Source organism: Dendropsophus ebraccatus, chromosome 3 (genome assembly GCF_027789765.1).
Source record: "Dendropsophus ebraccatus isolate aDenEbr1 chromosome 3, aDenEbr1.pat, whole genome shotgun sequence".
NCBI classification, from domain to species: Eukaryota; Metazoa; Chordata; class Amphibia; order Anura; family Hylidae; genus Dendropsophus; species Dendropsophus ebraccatus.
Window position 1 is genome coordinate 12,338,950 of NC_091456.1, and position 16,657 is coordinate 12,355,606.

Sequence of the window (16,657 nt, forward strand, 5' to 3'; positions counted from 1 at the left end):
TGCATACAGCAGTTTCGGGGGTTTTGCTCCTCATCAATGCAGAGCAGGGTGTTGTCTGGCTAGTGAGAGGTCTATCGACATGGGTCAAAGGGGTAGTGACTCTCCTTAAGAAGAGCCCTTCATAAAGACGTAGCTCCTTGACTGAGCGGTAGGGATGGTATGAACCCGAACGCTCGGCATCAGATTCCCGCTGTCTGCCCGCTCTGTGGAGTGGGCGGATACAGAGGGAGGACCGCCTGGAAAACTGGGATACAGCCTATGGCCATGGCTGTATCCCAGTTTTCCAGGCGGTCCTCCCGCTGGATCCGCCGGCTGCACGGAGCGGGCAGACAGCGGGAATCATTATCGAGAGTTCGGGTTCGTACGAACCCGAACCGAACTCGGTTCAGACCATCCCTACTTGAAGGGGAATCTCTTTGCTCAACAGGTGTGAGAGCTATTTTGCATATCCTTTCTTCCCAGAATTCTCAGTGGAGCAGCAATGGTCTGAAAGTCTCCATACGTCTTTATGACGGGCTCTCCTTAAGGAGACTCATTTCCCCTTTGACCCATGTCAATAGACCTCTCACTAGCCAGCAAACACCCTGCTCTGCACTGATGAGGGGCAAAAACCCTGAAACAGCTGTATGCCGATGGGAAATCTTTCCTTTCGGAGAGAATGTTTGGCTTGGCATTAAATCCCCAGTCAAAGTTCTAAGGCTCCTTGACTAAGCTTGACTTCACTTGACTTGACTTCAAGGGACATCTTTTTGCTCAAAAAGTGTGAGAGCTATTTTGCATATCCTTCTTCCCAGAATTCTCAGTGGAGCAGCAATGGTCTGTAAGGGTCCTATTACACGGATTAACGACTAACGATAAACGATCGCAAACAACATTGTTTATTGTTAACCTGAAATCGTTCACCATATTACACAGAACGATGGTCGTTAGTAACGATGGTTATTGCGATTATTACTACGATCGTTTATTCCTTCTGATCCCAGCAAAACAATGAACAATGTGCAATTACACTGAACGGTTAGTGAACAAATGCGGAACTTGAGCGAACAAATGTGGAATTATAGAGAAGGATTAACAATAAATTTAAGTTCAGCTCTAGATCAACGACATACGAACGATTTTTCGGTCGTTGCCTGCAATTACACAGAACGATTATCGATTAAACTGAAACAATATAACGATTTTTTGCACGATAAATCTCCAGTGTAATAGGGCCCTAACAGCCTCCACACGCCTTTATGAGGGGCTCTCCTTAAGGAAAGACAGTACCCCTTTGACCTTTATATTCCAATACAAACTCATTATGATCAAGAAACTCGCATCACAAGTATAGACAGGAAAATCAATCCAACAAAGCTCTCACCGGGGGCAAGCACCATACAGATGGTCCATATCATGACTGTTCCCACGCACAGCATTCACCTCTCTGCAGCAAGATGCTGTGAGCCGAGCTGGAGACAAGAGACAGCCAATTGTGTTCTGCTGTATACATACATGACATGGTTTAGGAACCAGGAATATTGTGCGGTATCTTACAGTGCCTAATGCTTAGCAGACGATGAAAAGGTAACAAAAATCATACAATGAAAGCTCTTTGAGAAGACCACCCAAAATTACATTGAAAAGTGATCTAGTATAGAGGTGGTCTTCCCGAAGAAAGTGATCACTATGAGTTATGATGGTGGACATAAAATTTGCTGTGGGATATTTTACTGTCTTTTATTGCAGGTCTGGACATAATATTGTACACTTAAAAGAAGTCGGGCGAAAATTTTTATTAAAGTATTGTATTACCTCCCAAAAGTTATACAAATCCCCAATATACACTTATTACGAGACATGGTGATGTCACTTCCTGGATAACATGGTGATGTCACTTCCTGGATAACATGGTGATGTCACTTCCTGGATAACATGGTGATGTCACGACCCAACCAGAGCTGTGTGGGCTGTGGCTGCTGGAGAGGATGATGGCAGGGGGATGCTCAGTGCACCTCCACTGCCCTGTATCCCTCAGTGTCCCCCTGCCATCATCCTCTCCAGTAGCCAAAGCCTGCACAGCTCTGAGAGTCGGGTCGTGACATTACAATGTTATCCAGGAAGTGACATCACCATGTTATCCAGGAAGTGACATCACCATGTTATCCAGGAAGTGACATCACTATGTTATCCAGGAAGTGACATCACCACGTTATCCAGGAAGTGAAGCCTTGATGCAGTAGTAAGTGCAGGGAAAAAAGCAATATATGGGCATTTCCTATAATAAGTGTATATTGGGGATTTTTAAAACTTTTGGTGGGCAATACAATACTTTAATAAAAATTTTCACTCCAGTGAGGACCCCAGTTAGGACGAGTTCACACTGCATTTTTGCAAAAAAAAAAACTGATGTATTTGTGTGCATCTGCTTGAATACGTTTTTCCATTGACTTCCATTATTTAAAAAAAAAACAAAGATCAAAACGCATCAATTGTTTTAGCGTACACAAAAACGTGGTCAACCAGATATAGGCAGATATGTAAATTACTCTGTTCAGTGCCCTAGGGGCGTTCCTTGGTGCACTGAGGAGGAGAGGAACGCAACCAGGTCACTAAACAACCTAATTTACATAAAAGCTTTGGATTAAACTACCGGAAAATGGAGCCACCAAGGAAAGATAGAAGAGAGACGCCAGAATCACCAGCTCAGCCGGTACAGGTACCCATCAGCAGGTTCATATGTATGTAATGAATAAAACAGGGGTGGCTGCTATTATTCACAAGCTATACAGGATAAGTGCAGTGGATATACGGCACAGCGAGCAAAGAGACCACATGCAACCAAGTATAGTGCAATTCTATTGAAAACTCCCTATAAGGGTACGTTCACACTGAGGGGAAAAAAACGGAAATTCCAAGTGGAATCATTGCCACGGACTCCGCTTGAAATCCGCCTGCCTAATTGTCTCAAATGATATGTATAGGGCGCCTCCGCTCAAAGAATTAACATGTTCAGCTTAGCCAAGTGTGCACTGATTTGAATGGGATATTCCAATAAAAAAAAAAATCCAGTGAAAGTCTCTCTCTTTCAAATCAACTGGTATCAAAAAGTTATGCAGTTTTGTAACTTCTATAAAAAAAAAAATCTCCAGTATTCCAGTACCTATCCGCTGCTGTATGTCCTGCAAGGAGTGGTGTATTCTTTCACGTCTGGAGAGCAGGAGAGGTTTTCTATGGTCATTTGCTGCTGCTCTGGACAGTTCCTTAAATGGACAGAGGTGGCAGCAGAGAGCACTGTGTCAGACTGGAGAGAATACACCACTTCCTGTAGGACATACAGCAGCTGATAAGTACTGGAAGACTGGAGATTTTAGCTGGCCTCCTGACTCAGGAGCTGGGGGGGGGGGGGAATGGTCGGGTATGATGGATTCCAACATTTCAATTTCCTTTGATCTCAGGAAGGTAAAGCCCCATCAGAGGTGTCTGGCAGCAGCTTTCTCCCTCACCCAATCGGAGGCAATGACAGCTGCTGGGTGATCAACATTCAAGCAGCAGCTGAATCTAAAATGCAAGGCCAGCTTATAGAAGCACTACCAGCACTAAGATCTCTATTACGCTGGGTTCACGCTGCATTTTTGCAGTCTAACATATACATTTTATAGTCCTATGGGGAGTTCTGATGCAGGCGCACGCTGATGCGCCCGCATCAAAACACTACGGCCATAAAGATATCTGGCCGGTACTGCAGTACCGGCCGGGATGATCTTTGCAGAAATCGGACGTTCCGTGACCCGGCCGGGTCACGGAAAGGCCGGTCTCTTACATAGTGTGAACATAGCCTTAGGGTACAAACACACATGACTGATCCGCTGCGGATCCCTGCCCTGTAATCTCTATGGGCAAACATGCTCGTAGTATGTCAGTATATGAGTATGTCTGCTCATAGAGGTTACTGGGCAGGGATCCGCAGCCGATCTCTCTGCAAATTTGCAACGAGAAATCCGCTGCGGATCAGTTTTGTGTGTTCGCACCCTTAGGGTGCGTGCACACTACGGAATTGCCGCGTATAACCCGCGGCGTATTTAATCACTCGTCCCCGCATGTCAATTCTTTCGGTGGAATGCGTAATCTGCCCGTGCATAGAATAGTGTCTATGGCACGGGCAGAAATGCGCGCCGCCGTGTGCGGGGACGAGCGACGGAATACGCCGCGGGTTATACGCGGCAATTCCGTAGTGTGCACGCATCCTTAGCCAGGAATTGCCTCCATTTCTGCCCTGGACAGACAAGCTCATACAGTCAGTGGGTTACTTTTCCAGCATAAGTCTCAAATTGTATTCATTCCAAAAAAAAAAAAAAAAATCACATTGATGCACTCATTGAAATACATAGAGAATCTGCCCCTATAACCTGTATATCCAGAGTAACCAGAGGAGCACAATCTAGAATATGTGGAAGGTATTTTGAAACTTCCTAAAAACACGTTGGCGCACCCGTCACCCAACACACATGATTTATGGTCGGTGGTCTGCCGGAAGGAAAACAGTTGACTAGGTCATTACTGTAAACTCTAATTCCGCATGGTTCTTGTCTATTCTCCTCTTGTAATTTTTGTACTCTACATTCTGAGCTTTCTTACTTCATACTGAGGCTAAGTAATATGTAAGACTACGTTCACACTGTGTCAAAGCCTCCGGCACAGATTCAGTTAAACCTTTTTTTTTTTGTCCCCTTACACTCCTGTAAAATGATTGACATATATAAATTCCCTGACTGACCCCAATAAGGTCAATGGGGTCATTGGACTCTGTATGTGCCCCTTGGTGCAGCAGTTCATTCAGCTCTATTTAAACCTAGCCTTAAAGGGTTTATTCGGGTAACAACAATATTCTAAACAATACCACCCTATGTCTAACGTACGTGTATAACCTATCTTGCACCCTTTCCATGTTTTTCTTATTCTTATCCGCTCTGGATGTGTAAAATCCTCTACTCTTAGTCCACTCTGACCACGCTCGGCTCCCTCTTCCCTCCTTTTTATTGTAGTCACAGGACATGTGATCTCCTCTCTGGGGTCCAGGTTAGATGTCTATTGACTTGGAGACATTATCTGCATCATCTCCATGCACCTGTGCTGCTTTTATAGACTTACATGTGTCCCTGAACCTAGGTTCCTGTAATATGAAAAGTTATAGTTCTATCTCTGCTTGCTGTCAGTGAATACAGGCATATATACCTGTCTTTGTGTCACAGCTCTGTATATTCTGCAATGATATGAAGAGCTTAAAGAGACAGCGGCACTCACCAATACTTTCAGGAAGTTTATTGTAGCAAACCAAACACTGGAACATCAGCAGGTACACAGAGTGTCAGCATGTGTATTCCGCTATGGCAACACCCGTTTTGAGCGCATGCGCATTCAAGGGCCTAGTAGTGCTGCAATTACACCTACTGACACTCTGTGAACCTGCTGATGTTCCAGGGTTTGGTTTGCTACAATAAACGACCTGACGGTATTGGTGAGTGCCGCTGTCTCTTTACGCTCTTGTGGACACACATTGCTGAGTATCGCCATGGGTCATCCGGAATTGTCTTGTTGGAGAGTGCTTCAAGATACCCATTGTGATCCGTGATCAGGGGGCAGTGCAGAGTTTGTCTTCTACTATAGCTCTGTATATTGTAAATGTTATGGATGTTCTTAGAGTTTGGATGGAACTATATATATTTATAGTCAGCAAGCAGAGATATGAACCTACACTACACCTCTCACCCCCAGTAAACAGATGCCCGTTATGCGGCACATAGCTACACCATGCGCACGTCAGCTCTGCTACATCATCAGCTAGTATGGAATATTGGGGTGATGTGATGCAAAATCAGTGAGAAAAACAGTCCTGTGTTTACTGTGCAATAGTAATGACAGTAGTGGGCAGGAAAGAAAGCTAAGGGGGCGAGTACACAAACTGACCAATCAGGGAAATGCATGATGGGAAATGTAGTTTCCTGGCCAGCGCCATCTTGGATAAAGATCAACTGAGCCAGGGCCAACTGAGCCAATTCTACTTTACACCAGTGTGATAAATCTCCCGCCTATATCTCTATAGATCTACATTATAGCCAAATATAGACCAATCTGACTACTGCTGTTAGAGCAGAGTGGGGGTCAGTAACCTAGACAACGAACTGTCAACAATTGGAGGGAATGAGCAGCATATCTGGAAAAGGAGATAAGTAATTACCAAAATATCCAGGCTAAACTATACGAGCTGAGATGGGAGTACCCCTTTAATTCTGTAGCTCAGAGCCCAACCAGACACTCAGAATCACTGGGCTTTGCTAATATAAAAAGAAAGGATTTCAGTTCAATCAAAATAATCGTTCTTTTAAATTCTTACTAAAGATTTTCACATAATTATTTTACAAGGATATTTCCCAGGTGTTCAAGTACAAATGGATTAGATAAAGCTACGTGAAGTACAGTATGGAGGACACCTGTACGAGAATGGTAAGATGCTTAAAAGGAAGACGAAATATAAAAAAAAGTCTCATTACAAAGAGTGTGTGGCCAAGGAGATCAGGCATGTCCCCCTTCCCCTCCTCATGTTCTTGTGCTGGCCTGGAAGACAAATGGCTGCAGCAGGAGCCTCCTCCCTCTGCTCTCCCTCCTGCTCTCTTGGCTAAGCTCTTTCCTTGCCAAAAACGAATCAGGTCCAGCGAAAGTCTTTCTCTTTTATATAAACCGGTGTCAAAAAGTTATACAGATTTGTAATTTACTTTTATTTAAAAATCTTCAGTCTTCCTGTACTTATCAGCTGCTGTATGTCCCTGCAGTAAGTGGTGTATTCTCTCCAGTCTGACACAGTGATCTCTGCTGCCACCTCTGTCCATGTCAGGAACTGTCTAGAGCAGGAGAGGTTTTCTATGGAGATTTGCTACTGCTCTGGACAGTTCCTGACATGGACAGAGGTGGCAGCAGAGAGCACTGTGTCAGACTGGAGAGAATACACAACTTCCTGCAGAATATACAGCACCTGATAAGTATGGGAATACTTGATATTTTTAAATAGAAGTAAATTACAAATCTATAGAACATTATATAATATATATATATATATATATATATATATATATATATATAAATTTTGGGCAAGTTTACCCACGATTGCAACTTTAGCAAAAGTAGGCAGAGCGTGGTGTACAAGTAATATGGCCACAATTAAATTCACTATGATTCCCAGCAGTACAATGGTGTAAATTATGGCAGAAATCTATATCAGCTTGGAGCTGCTGCACGGGCAGACTTATTTAAAAGGCAGCGGCCTTTGATAGTTTACTTGAAAATAATGTTGGACATTGCAGGCCCAGCCAGCCAATCAGCAACTGAGGCAGGGCACTGCTAAAGCCACATAGGGGAAAAGTAGAAGATCGCAGGGGTCAGACTTCTGTACCCACCACCGATCTTGGTGTTGGGCCCCGACTTCTGTATTATGAATAGAGCTGCGGGTACGGCATGTGACCCACAGGCTCTATTGATTCCTAAGAAGCCGACAGAAAGAGCAGAGAACAGCGCACTTCTGGCGTACTCGGCTCTTTCAGTCACTCCATAGGAATGAATAGAGTCTGCGGGTCACATACCGTACCAGTGACTCTATTCATAATACAGTACATAAGTCAGGGCCCAATACAGAGATTAGCGTCGGATACAGAGGTCGGAACCCCTGCTATCTCCTGCTTTTTCTCTATCCACTGAATAAGGGGAAAATTTGATTTTTCCTGGACAACTACTTTAAAAGAGAAGTTTGGCAAATTTTTTTAATTTAAGTGTTGTATTGCCCCCCAAAAGTTATACAAATCACCAATATACACTTATTACGGGAAATGCTTATAAAGTGCTTTTTTCCCCTGCACTTACTACTGCATCAAGGCTTCACTTCCTGGATAATATGGTGATGTCACTTCCTGGATAAACATGGTGATGTCACTTCCTGGATAAACATGGTGATGTCACTTCCTGGATAAACATGGTGATGTCACTTCCTGGATAACATGGTGATGTCACTTCCTGGATAACATGGTGATGTCACTTCCTGAAAACATGGTGATGTCACTTCCTGGATAACATAGTGATGTCACTTCCTGGATAACATAGTGATGTCACTTCCTGGATAACATAGTGATGTCACAACCTGACTCCCAGAGCTGTGCGGGCTGTGACTGCTGGAGAGGATGATGGCAGAGGGATGCTCAGTGTCCCTTCAGTGCCCTGTGTCCCTCAGTGTCCTCCTGCCATCATCCTCTCCAGCAGCCACAGCCCGCACAGCTCGGGAGTCGGGTCGTGACATTACCATTTTATCCAGGAAGTGAAGCCTTGATGCAGTAGTAAGTGCGGGGAAAAAAGCACTTTATAAGCATTTCCCGTAATAGGTGTATATTGGTGATTTGTATAACTTTTGGGGGGCAATACAATACTCAAATAAAAATTTTTGTCAGACTTCTCCTTTAATGAAGTGGCAACGGGTGGGCAGGGACCAAGAGGTAAAGTACCGCCCCCAGGGCACTAAACACCCTATTTAGCATATCAATACAAAGTAAGATTTAGCTAAAGTGGCGCTGTGGCGATAGAAAATAAAGGTAGATTAGTGATCAGCAACCTATATAAGACCATAGCAACAGGTTAGACTGTGTTCACCTGCTGTTAGTTTCCCTTTAAGCACTAAAGCAACAACTCTCAACCTTTGACGTCAATGTCATGTCTCACTACTATGTCTATGATGACTCACTTAGTTTTTAAAATTTAGCTTGGACAAGAAGTATAGCAAATTCCTGAAGGCGTAACTGCAGGGCCCCAACACCTCATCTTGCCCCCCCCCCCCTGCTTAGGAATGCAGAAACTATGGAAGAAATTCACCATTTTACATGATCATTGAGAGCAATAGAGCACTGTACCTGCCTATACACAAAAGGCCGCATTCACAGGCTAGAGAAAAAAAAAATACATAAAAAAAAAGGGGTTGGCTAAAAATAAATTAGAATAGATTTAAAAAAAAATAAAATAAAAAAACAAAAAAAACAAGCCTTTTAAAAACAGTCAAAGGGAATCCATCAGTCCCAATTCAGGCTCAAAACTGCTGACACTGTTAAATGTGTGAGGAGACACATGGTACCTTTCATATATCTGTCTGTACTACCGGGACATAGAAAAATCTAATCAAAAAGGCTATCCTGAGCTCCTGAAGTGCAGCAGGCTGTAGGCCAGGAATTTCAAGCCAAATCTGCGCTTAATATTACACGTATCCCGCTTAAAATTCCGCCTGTAAAATATGTACAAAGCAATGTCCCATTGTGTTCAATGGGATTTCCAGCCTGTTGTTCACACAGCAGAAATTATGCCCGGAATGTTCCGCTGCGGATCTGCTTTATGCCCAAAGAATTGACCGATTCAAATGGTTGGGTAGATTCCACTAGAGATTACCCATAGAAGTCATTGGGGCTTTGAATTTCTGCTCGCATTACGCTCAAATTCCACCAGAGCTGAAAGAGAGGAAATTTCAAGCAGAAAACTTTCCTCTTCAATTCCTCATTGTAAACATACCCTACAGAACAGGCAAGGAATTCCGCAGCGCAGATTCTGCTTCAAGTTCCACCTGTTCCATTGATTCAATGGGATTTCTCATGCACAATCCGCCCAAAGAATTGACATGTTATTTATTTGTACGGTGCCGTAGAACGGCCGCTGCGTGCTACATAGTGTGCACAACAACTGCAGTCGTTCTACTGAAACCAATATAAATGAATGCTGAAAACTACCGCCGTAGTTTTCCCATTCATTTACATTGTGTGAACATAGCCTAACATTGTATGGTATTGTACAATATTATGTGGTATAGTATTGTATAACATTGTAATGTATGGTATAACATTGTATGGTATAGTATGGTAAAGTGTAGTATGGTATGGTATAACATTGTATGGTATAGTATGGTAAAGTGTAGTATGGTATGGTATAACATTGTATGGTGTGGTATAACATTTTATGGTAGAGTATAACATGGTATGGTATAACATTGTATGGTATTTTAAACATAACCATTTACTCTGAAAGTCAGGAGACCCAGCCTTTCCCTGCAGGTCTGTATGGCGGCCATAGTCAGGCACTGTAGTCAACAGTTCCTTGCACAGTGTACACAATGAAGTCATGATCTCAGAGGCTTTCCGTTACAACAAAGGTGTTATTTCTCTTCCATCCCATGGCCGCGTTCATAGATGTGGTGTCTTCTAAACTGCCTACTACAGGCTGGCAAGAACAGGAAACCCAAATATAAAATACACTAAATGTGCAAATGAGAAAAAGCAACACTTCCCCTCCCCGAGGCTATATCTAAGTAACTGATCATTGGCTTGTAATCATCCGTGTGAGGCAGACATGCCTGTCTACATACACCACGAGAACCGCCGAAACAGCATGCCCTTCTGAAACCTTTACAACCCCCATCATCTCTTCTCTTAAAGAGGGATGGGGAACCCTCGGCCCTCCAGCTGTTGCAAAACTACAATTCCTATCATGCCTCAAGCCATGAGCTTAGATTCCGATCAAACATAACTTTTGATATGTGGCTGCCCATGATGAGACTAACAATTCCTTCCATACTTGTTATTATCTATTTAGTCTCCTTCCCCCAGTTCTGAGCTGCTGCTTTCTGCTGAAGACACAAAAATCTGTGTGTGAGCTTTTCTCTCTGTCTCCCCCTCCTCTCCCCCACCTTCTGAGACAGATGATGTAAGCAAGTCCCTGGCAGGCTGCATCTGCAACATTGTAGTTTCTTTTTAATGCTGGGAGGGTTAATCACAGTGAGTTAATCAGCAACCTGACCTCAGATTAACCCACCAAGCATTACAAAGAAGCTACAAAAGGTGCAGATAAAGCCTGCCAGGGACTTGTTTACATCGGAGGAGGGGGAGACAGAGAGAAAGGCTCACACACAGAGATTTTGTGTATTCAGCAGAAAGCAGCAGCTCAGAACTGGGGGAAGAAGACTAAATAGATAACAACAAGTGTGGAAGGAAATGTTAGTCTCACCATTGGCAGCAACATATCAAAAGTTACGTTTGAGTGGAATACCCCTTTAAAATCCATCATCACCTGTCCGGCAAGATTACTGAAAGTGTTGCTCTCTCTTTAAAAGAAGATTGGTTATGACAGAGGAAAAAAAGAGACACCCTTGAAAGCGGAGTCCTTATCTCCTGGCATAGGAAGTGCACTTTATCTTAAACAAACAACATCAAACAGACATTTACAGAAACATACAAAAGACACTTAATATAGACCTTAAAAGAGACCTGCACAGTCAGAATGGACTGGGAGAGATAAGAGGCAGGTGCAACAAGCCCAGCTGTACAACACAGTAACATCACTTTAAGAACTCTGAGTCCTCGCTTTCTGCCACATCTGTCACTGTGTACATTATCCAAACAACAGGAAGAAAAAAACACCTTGTTGCTCCATCCCTTATGAAGAGTATAACACGGCAGTAGTCAAAGCACTCACCGCTATGCGACTTCTTATAGCAGCTTTATTCAGCTTGACATCACAGGGAGGGGTTGATGGTGCAGGTGCGGGAGTAACTTAGGCAGACCAACGTTCGTATGCCTAAGTTACTCCCGCACCTCCACCATCAAACCCCCCCGTTAATGTCGAGCTGAATAAAGCTGCTATAAGAAGTCGCAGAGCGGTGAGTGCCTTGATTATTCTCCTCCATGCTGTATACTGTATTCTCCCTTTTGATCGGGGCACCCCGGCAGACTCTGCATATTACAGCCCGTTGACTCCATTCAACTCCATAGAGCGGCATAGTAGTGGTCGTACTGTATTGTTAGGTAGTGCCGGCCACTACCTACTCCACCAGCATAACACGGCAGTAGCCTGCATCTCAACTACTGGCAATGCAAGGACAAGCAGACGTATATGTTGCAGTGAAATGATAGAATCAGAGATTTGATCAAATTCTGGGAAATGATGAAATGACATTCCATTATTTCCCTAGGGAATTGATCAAATCACTGACCCCTTTCAGGGAAATGATGGAATGACCTTTCTGCTCCCTGTTTGCCCCCTCTCTGCTCCCCGTTCCGCTCATTTCCCCCGCTACACGCTTCCTGCTTCCTGCTCCCCGGCCTGTCCGTTCCGCTCCCCGTCCGCCCCTGCCAGCCTCCCTGTCCGCCTCTGGTCCCATCCGCCCCACCCTGTCCGCTATGCTTCGGGAGTTCCCGGCCGCCCCCGCCGCTATATGCCTGCCAGGGAGGTGTGCTGCTCCCCTGTCCGCCAAACAGAGCCGGGCGACTCCTCGATAGTTCATTCCGTCATTTCCTTGAAAGGGGTCAGTGATTTGATCAAATCCCTAGGGAAATGATAAAACGGCGCGGTCATTTCATCATTTCCCAGGATTTGATCAAATCCCTAGATTGGCTGAGGTGCTGGAAGTCGAACCCACCAAGATGTTGGCCTATCCTCAGGAAAAGACATTCATTTTATGAATCTAAATGACGCCTTTAAGAATTACACAGAACACACTGAAATCAATGACCCAGCCGTATGAAACAGAGAGGTTTTCTGAGGTCTATTTATTAAAGGCGTAATCCCATCTCAAGTAAGATACTTAAAGGGGTGGTGTCAGGAAGCATTAAAGGGGTGGTGTCAGGAAGCAATGAAGGTATAATCAGATGTGTACCACATACATATATGTAAGGGAGAACAAATCAGCTGTTTTTAGTAACTTACATCCCTGTACAATTTTTCTCCCCTATGCATCTAATTACTTAATGGTTTTCAGGCAACAGGGCAGACACTTTCCCACAATCCCCCTTGCTGCATGTTAAATGAAAGCCACCTGCCAGTACTAATGGGACAGATCATGTGACTGTGACTGAACTGAGCATGAGCGTCCAAAGAAAATGGAAGCCTGGTAGGACGTTACCAAGGGCAACAGGATATGAAACAAAGCAGCACGTGGGGGATTAGTGAGTCTATAGCTCTCAAACAATACAAAGCCTTGTAAATTTGAATTATGTTACATTTAAAGGGGTAGTGCAGCGCAAAAAATTTTTTTACAGAATAACACACATTACAAAGTTATACAACTTTGTAATGTGTGTTATGTCTGTGAATGGCCCCCTTCCCCGTAGTTATGCTCAGCCAATCGCGGCTGAGCATCGGATGACGCTGCAGAGGGCGGCCGGCATTCGGAACAGACGGAGCTGTTCGCCGGCCGAAGAAGAAGACGTCACAGAATGAAGATCGGAGACGGGTGTCGGCACGTGACAGGTGAGTATAGCGCACCACACTTCCGGGTACACGGGTGGGGGGGGGGGGGGGATACACGGGGAAGGGGGCCATTTACAGACATAACATACATTACAAAGTTGTAAAACTTTGTAATGTGTGTTATTCTGTGAATAATTTTTTAGCGCCGCACTACCCCTTTAAAATAAGACATTGTATAAGCCTTGTTTTCTTCATGACACAACCCTTTTTATCTCGTAGGACTCTAGGTTGCAGACCACCACTATGCTCTAAAAGCAGCCGTCCGGTTGTGAGAGATTATATATATATATATATATATATACATACACACACACACATTCACACACAAATTGTATGTATGTATGTATATATATATATATATATATATATATATATATATATATATATATATATTTATATATATATATAAAAATATACAGTGGTGCCTTGGATTACGAGCATAATTCGTTTCAGGACTGTGCTTGTAATCCATATCCACTCTTAAACCAAAGCAAATTTTTCCATAAGAAATAATAGAAATGCAGACAATTGGTTCCAGACAACAAAAATTATGATATATTATTCTCAATAAAATTTAAAACAGATGAAACAAACATTCAGAAACAGCAGAATCTGTGATATTATAAGTTACTGTACAGTAATGGAGAGGATAGGAAACACAAGGGCCGACAGAGACTGCAGGGAGCATGATGGAATGAGCAGGGTAGATGGGGGCACATACATGCAGCACTCTCTGTCCGGGGAGAGAGGGGTTACAACTAGGAAGAGATTACCTCCACAGTCCTGTCCCCTGATGTAAGCCCCAGTCTGAAGTAGATCTGCTATGATATGGAAGGTGAAGGAGACTTCCTGGGTCAAGAGTACAGTGCTGGAGACCCCGCTATGAAGACCATGCCCCTCCTCCACTCCCACCCAGTACAGGGAGCTCTTTAACCAAAGCATTGCTCTTAAACCAAGTCACAATTTTGAAAAACTGTGAGCTCTTAAACCAAAACGCTCATAAACCAAGGTACCACTGTATATATAATTATACACTATGGGGGACATTTATTAATGTTCCAGCAGGAGCGTACACCAGGGAGAAGGCGCTTTCTCCCTGGTGTACGCCTGCTGTATCCCCCGCTCGCCTGATGGGTGGGTGTGGCAAGGCTGGAAGGAGGCGTGGCCTCCTCCGCGCCCTATTTATCATGATTTACACCTGCTCACAGGCGTAAATCATTATCTAAATGTACACCTGCTGCATGGAATCTACATCTACAGGAAGGTTACACACATACACACACCATCTCTATACACATACATTATAGCAATATATACACTTGACAGACCACTGCTTGTAAAGCAGAGTGGTGTCTGTAACCTAGACAACAAGCTGTCAACAATGGGAGGGAAAGAGCAGCCCATCAGAAGCAGTTTGCTAAACTAATAAATTCATAAAAATATATCATTTGATGAGTCCTACCTGTATAACTATATTAGCCCAGATGAGAATATCCCTTTAAATCGTGATTACATTACAGTTTTTTTTTCCCCCTTTAACACAATGAAATAAAAGTTGACCCTCTTACCGTATGTGCCCGGGATAACTGTATGGGGTAAGACATGGCATGTGGAGTGTAGCGGGCTTCAGCAGCCCTCCTGCTCTGTGTGGCTGGCTGGGTAGATCCCGACATACTGAGCCGGCAGACTTTAACTCTGATTTATTAATGAAAGGATCACAGGCCACAAAGGATCATGGGATGGCTTTGGTTGTATCACTGCATATCTGTACAAAAAAAAAAAAAAAAACACTTTAACAATTCAGTTTTTTTGAATTTTATCAAATCAGGCAACAGTTTGATATTATCGCATGTTCTCTTTGTTACTACCCCCCTCCTTTTACGCAACAATATAGAACAGGGGTAGGGGAACCTTGGCTCTCCAGCTGTTGCAGAACTACAACTCCCATCATGCCTGGACAGCCGAAGGCTGTCCAGGCATGATGGGAGTTGTAGTTCTGCAACAGCTGGAGAGCCAAGGTTCCCTTATTCTGATATAGAACTTCATTAGTCATCTCTCTCTTCTACAACCTGTGGTTGTCAGAGCACAATGAGAGTTTCACGGCGAGAGCGCCACAGATTCCAACCTTACTTTGTACACATACAGACTAGTTATTTCGGCCATTTTTATTTATGTATTTATTTTTAAGGTAAAAGTATAAGAAACACGTAGAGCACCGCACACTAGAAAAATACATACCGCAACCCCCAGGCCCAAGCCTGATCTGCTTCCTAATAGCCGGTGACCCACATGCATGGCTCCGGTAGGTGATAAGTCATGTAAACGTCTCTGCCTCTCCCCCAGGTGGAGCCTGTAGACTTCCTGGTGTCATGGATCCCGCACGCCGGGGCTCTGCACACTCATGTGCCTCTGGTCAGACTGCAGCACTGTACGCCTGTCACAACTTCCTCTCTGTGAGCCCTGAGCGCTGGTGTCAGAATCACTAGCTGGGGTGTGAAACCAACATCGGGGAGGGGGGGGCGGGGGGGGAGTTCTCTCCTTGAACCGCAGATCAGGAGATGTTGATACGCTGTTGTTTTATCTGCTGCTAACAGATACGGAGACTTCCACAAGCAGTAGCTTGCTTTATAAAGGGGTTGTTCAACAATTCAACTGATCAACTGATGCCAGAAAGTGCTAGGGATTTGTAATTTTTTATCTATTAAAAAATCTTCAGTCTTCTAGTACTTATCAGCTGCTGTATGTCCTGCAGGAAGTGGTGTATTCTTTCCAGTCTGACACAGTGCTCTCTGCTGCCACCTCTGTCCATGTCAGGAACTGTCCAGAGCAGCAGCAAATCCCAATAGAAAACCTCTCCTGCTCTGGACAGTTCCTGACATGGACAGAGGTGGCAGCAGAGTGTAGACTGGAAAGAGCTTTCTAGAGGCCATGTCCTCAGCTTTTAGCTTTTCTGTGATATCTTGCAGGCACTGGCGGACCAAGCTATTATTAATCTGTACCAATCTTCCATCCTTCCTCTTTTTAGATTACCACATACTCTCAAGGGGAAGACCAATACAGTTTTTTTTTAGAAGTAAAACTAAAATGCAACAATTGTTAAGATGGTACAGATAAAAAAAAACAAAAAAAAAGTTTAGGATTTTGTTGACTGAACATGTGCCTAACAAATTTGAGCAATTTGGGTCAGTACATGTTATATCTATGGCCCAACCATCCCCTGGCTGCAATGATTTGTTTCAGTTACAAATTTCAAAATAGGAGCCTATATATTGCTTTCAAATCAGCCAGTGACAAAAAGTTTATATATATATATATATATATATATATATATATATATATATATATATATATATATATATAT

General features: G+C 43.7%; 1 protein-coding gene across 17 annotated transcripts in view; it reads right to left on the bottom strand.

Moving 5' to 3' along the window:
* NCOR2 (nuclear receptor corepressor 2) overlaps positions 1 to 16,657 on the bottom strand; it is a 344,534-nt gene that overhangs the window by 244,985 nt on the left and 82,892 nt on the right. For 16 of the 17 annotated variants that reach the window (XM_069960952.1, XM_069960940.1, XM_069960954.1 and 13 more), the window contains exon 2: positions 14,865 to 15,061. In XM_069960952.1, coding sequence (XP_069817053.1) covers positions 14,865 to 14,969 — 105 coding nt within the window. In that variant the 5' untranslated portion in view covers positions 14,970 to 15,061. Of the gene's footprint in view, positions 1 to 14,864; positions 15,062 to 15,534; positions 15,597 to 16,657 lie in introns of those variants that run through there. The other variant, XM_069960938.1, reaches the window with a different exon arrangement.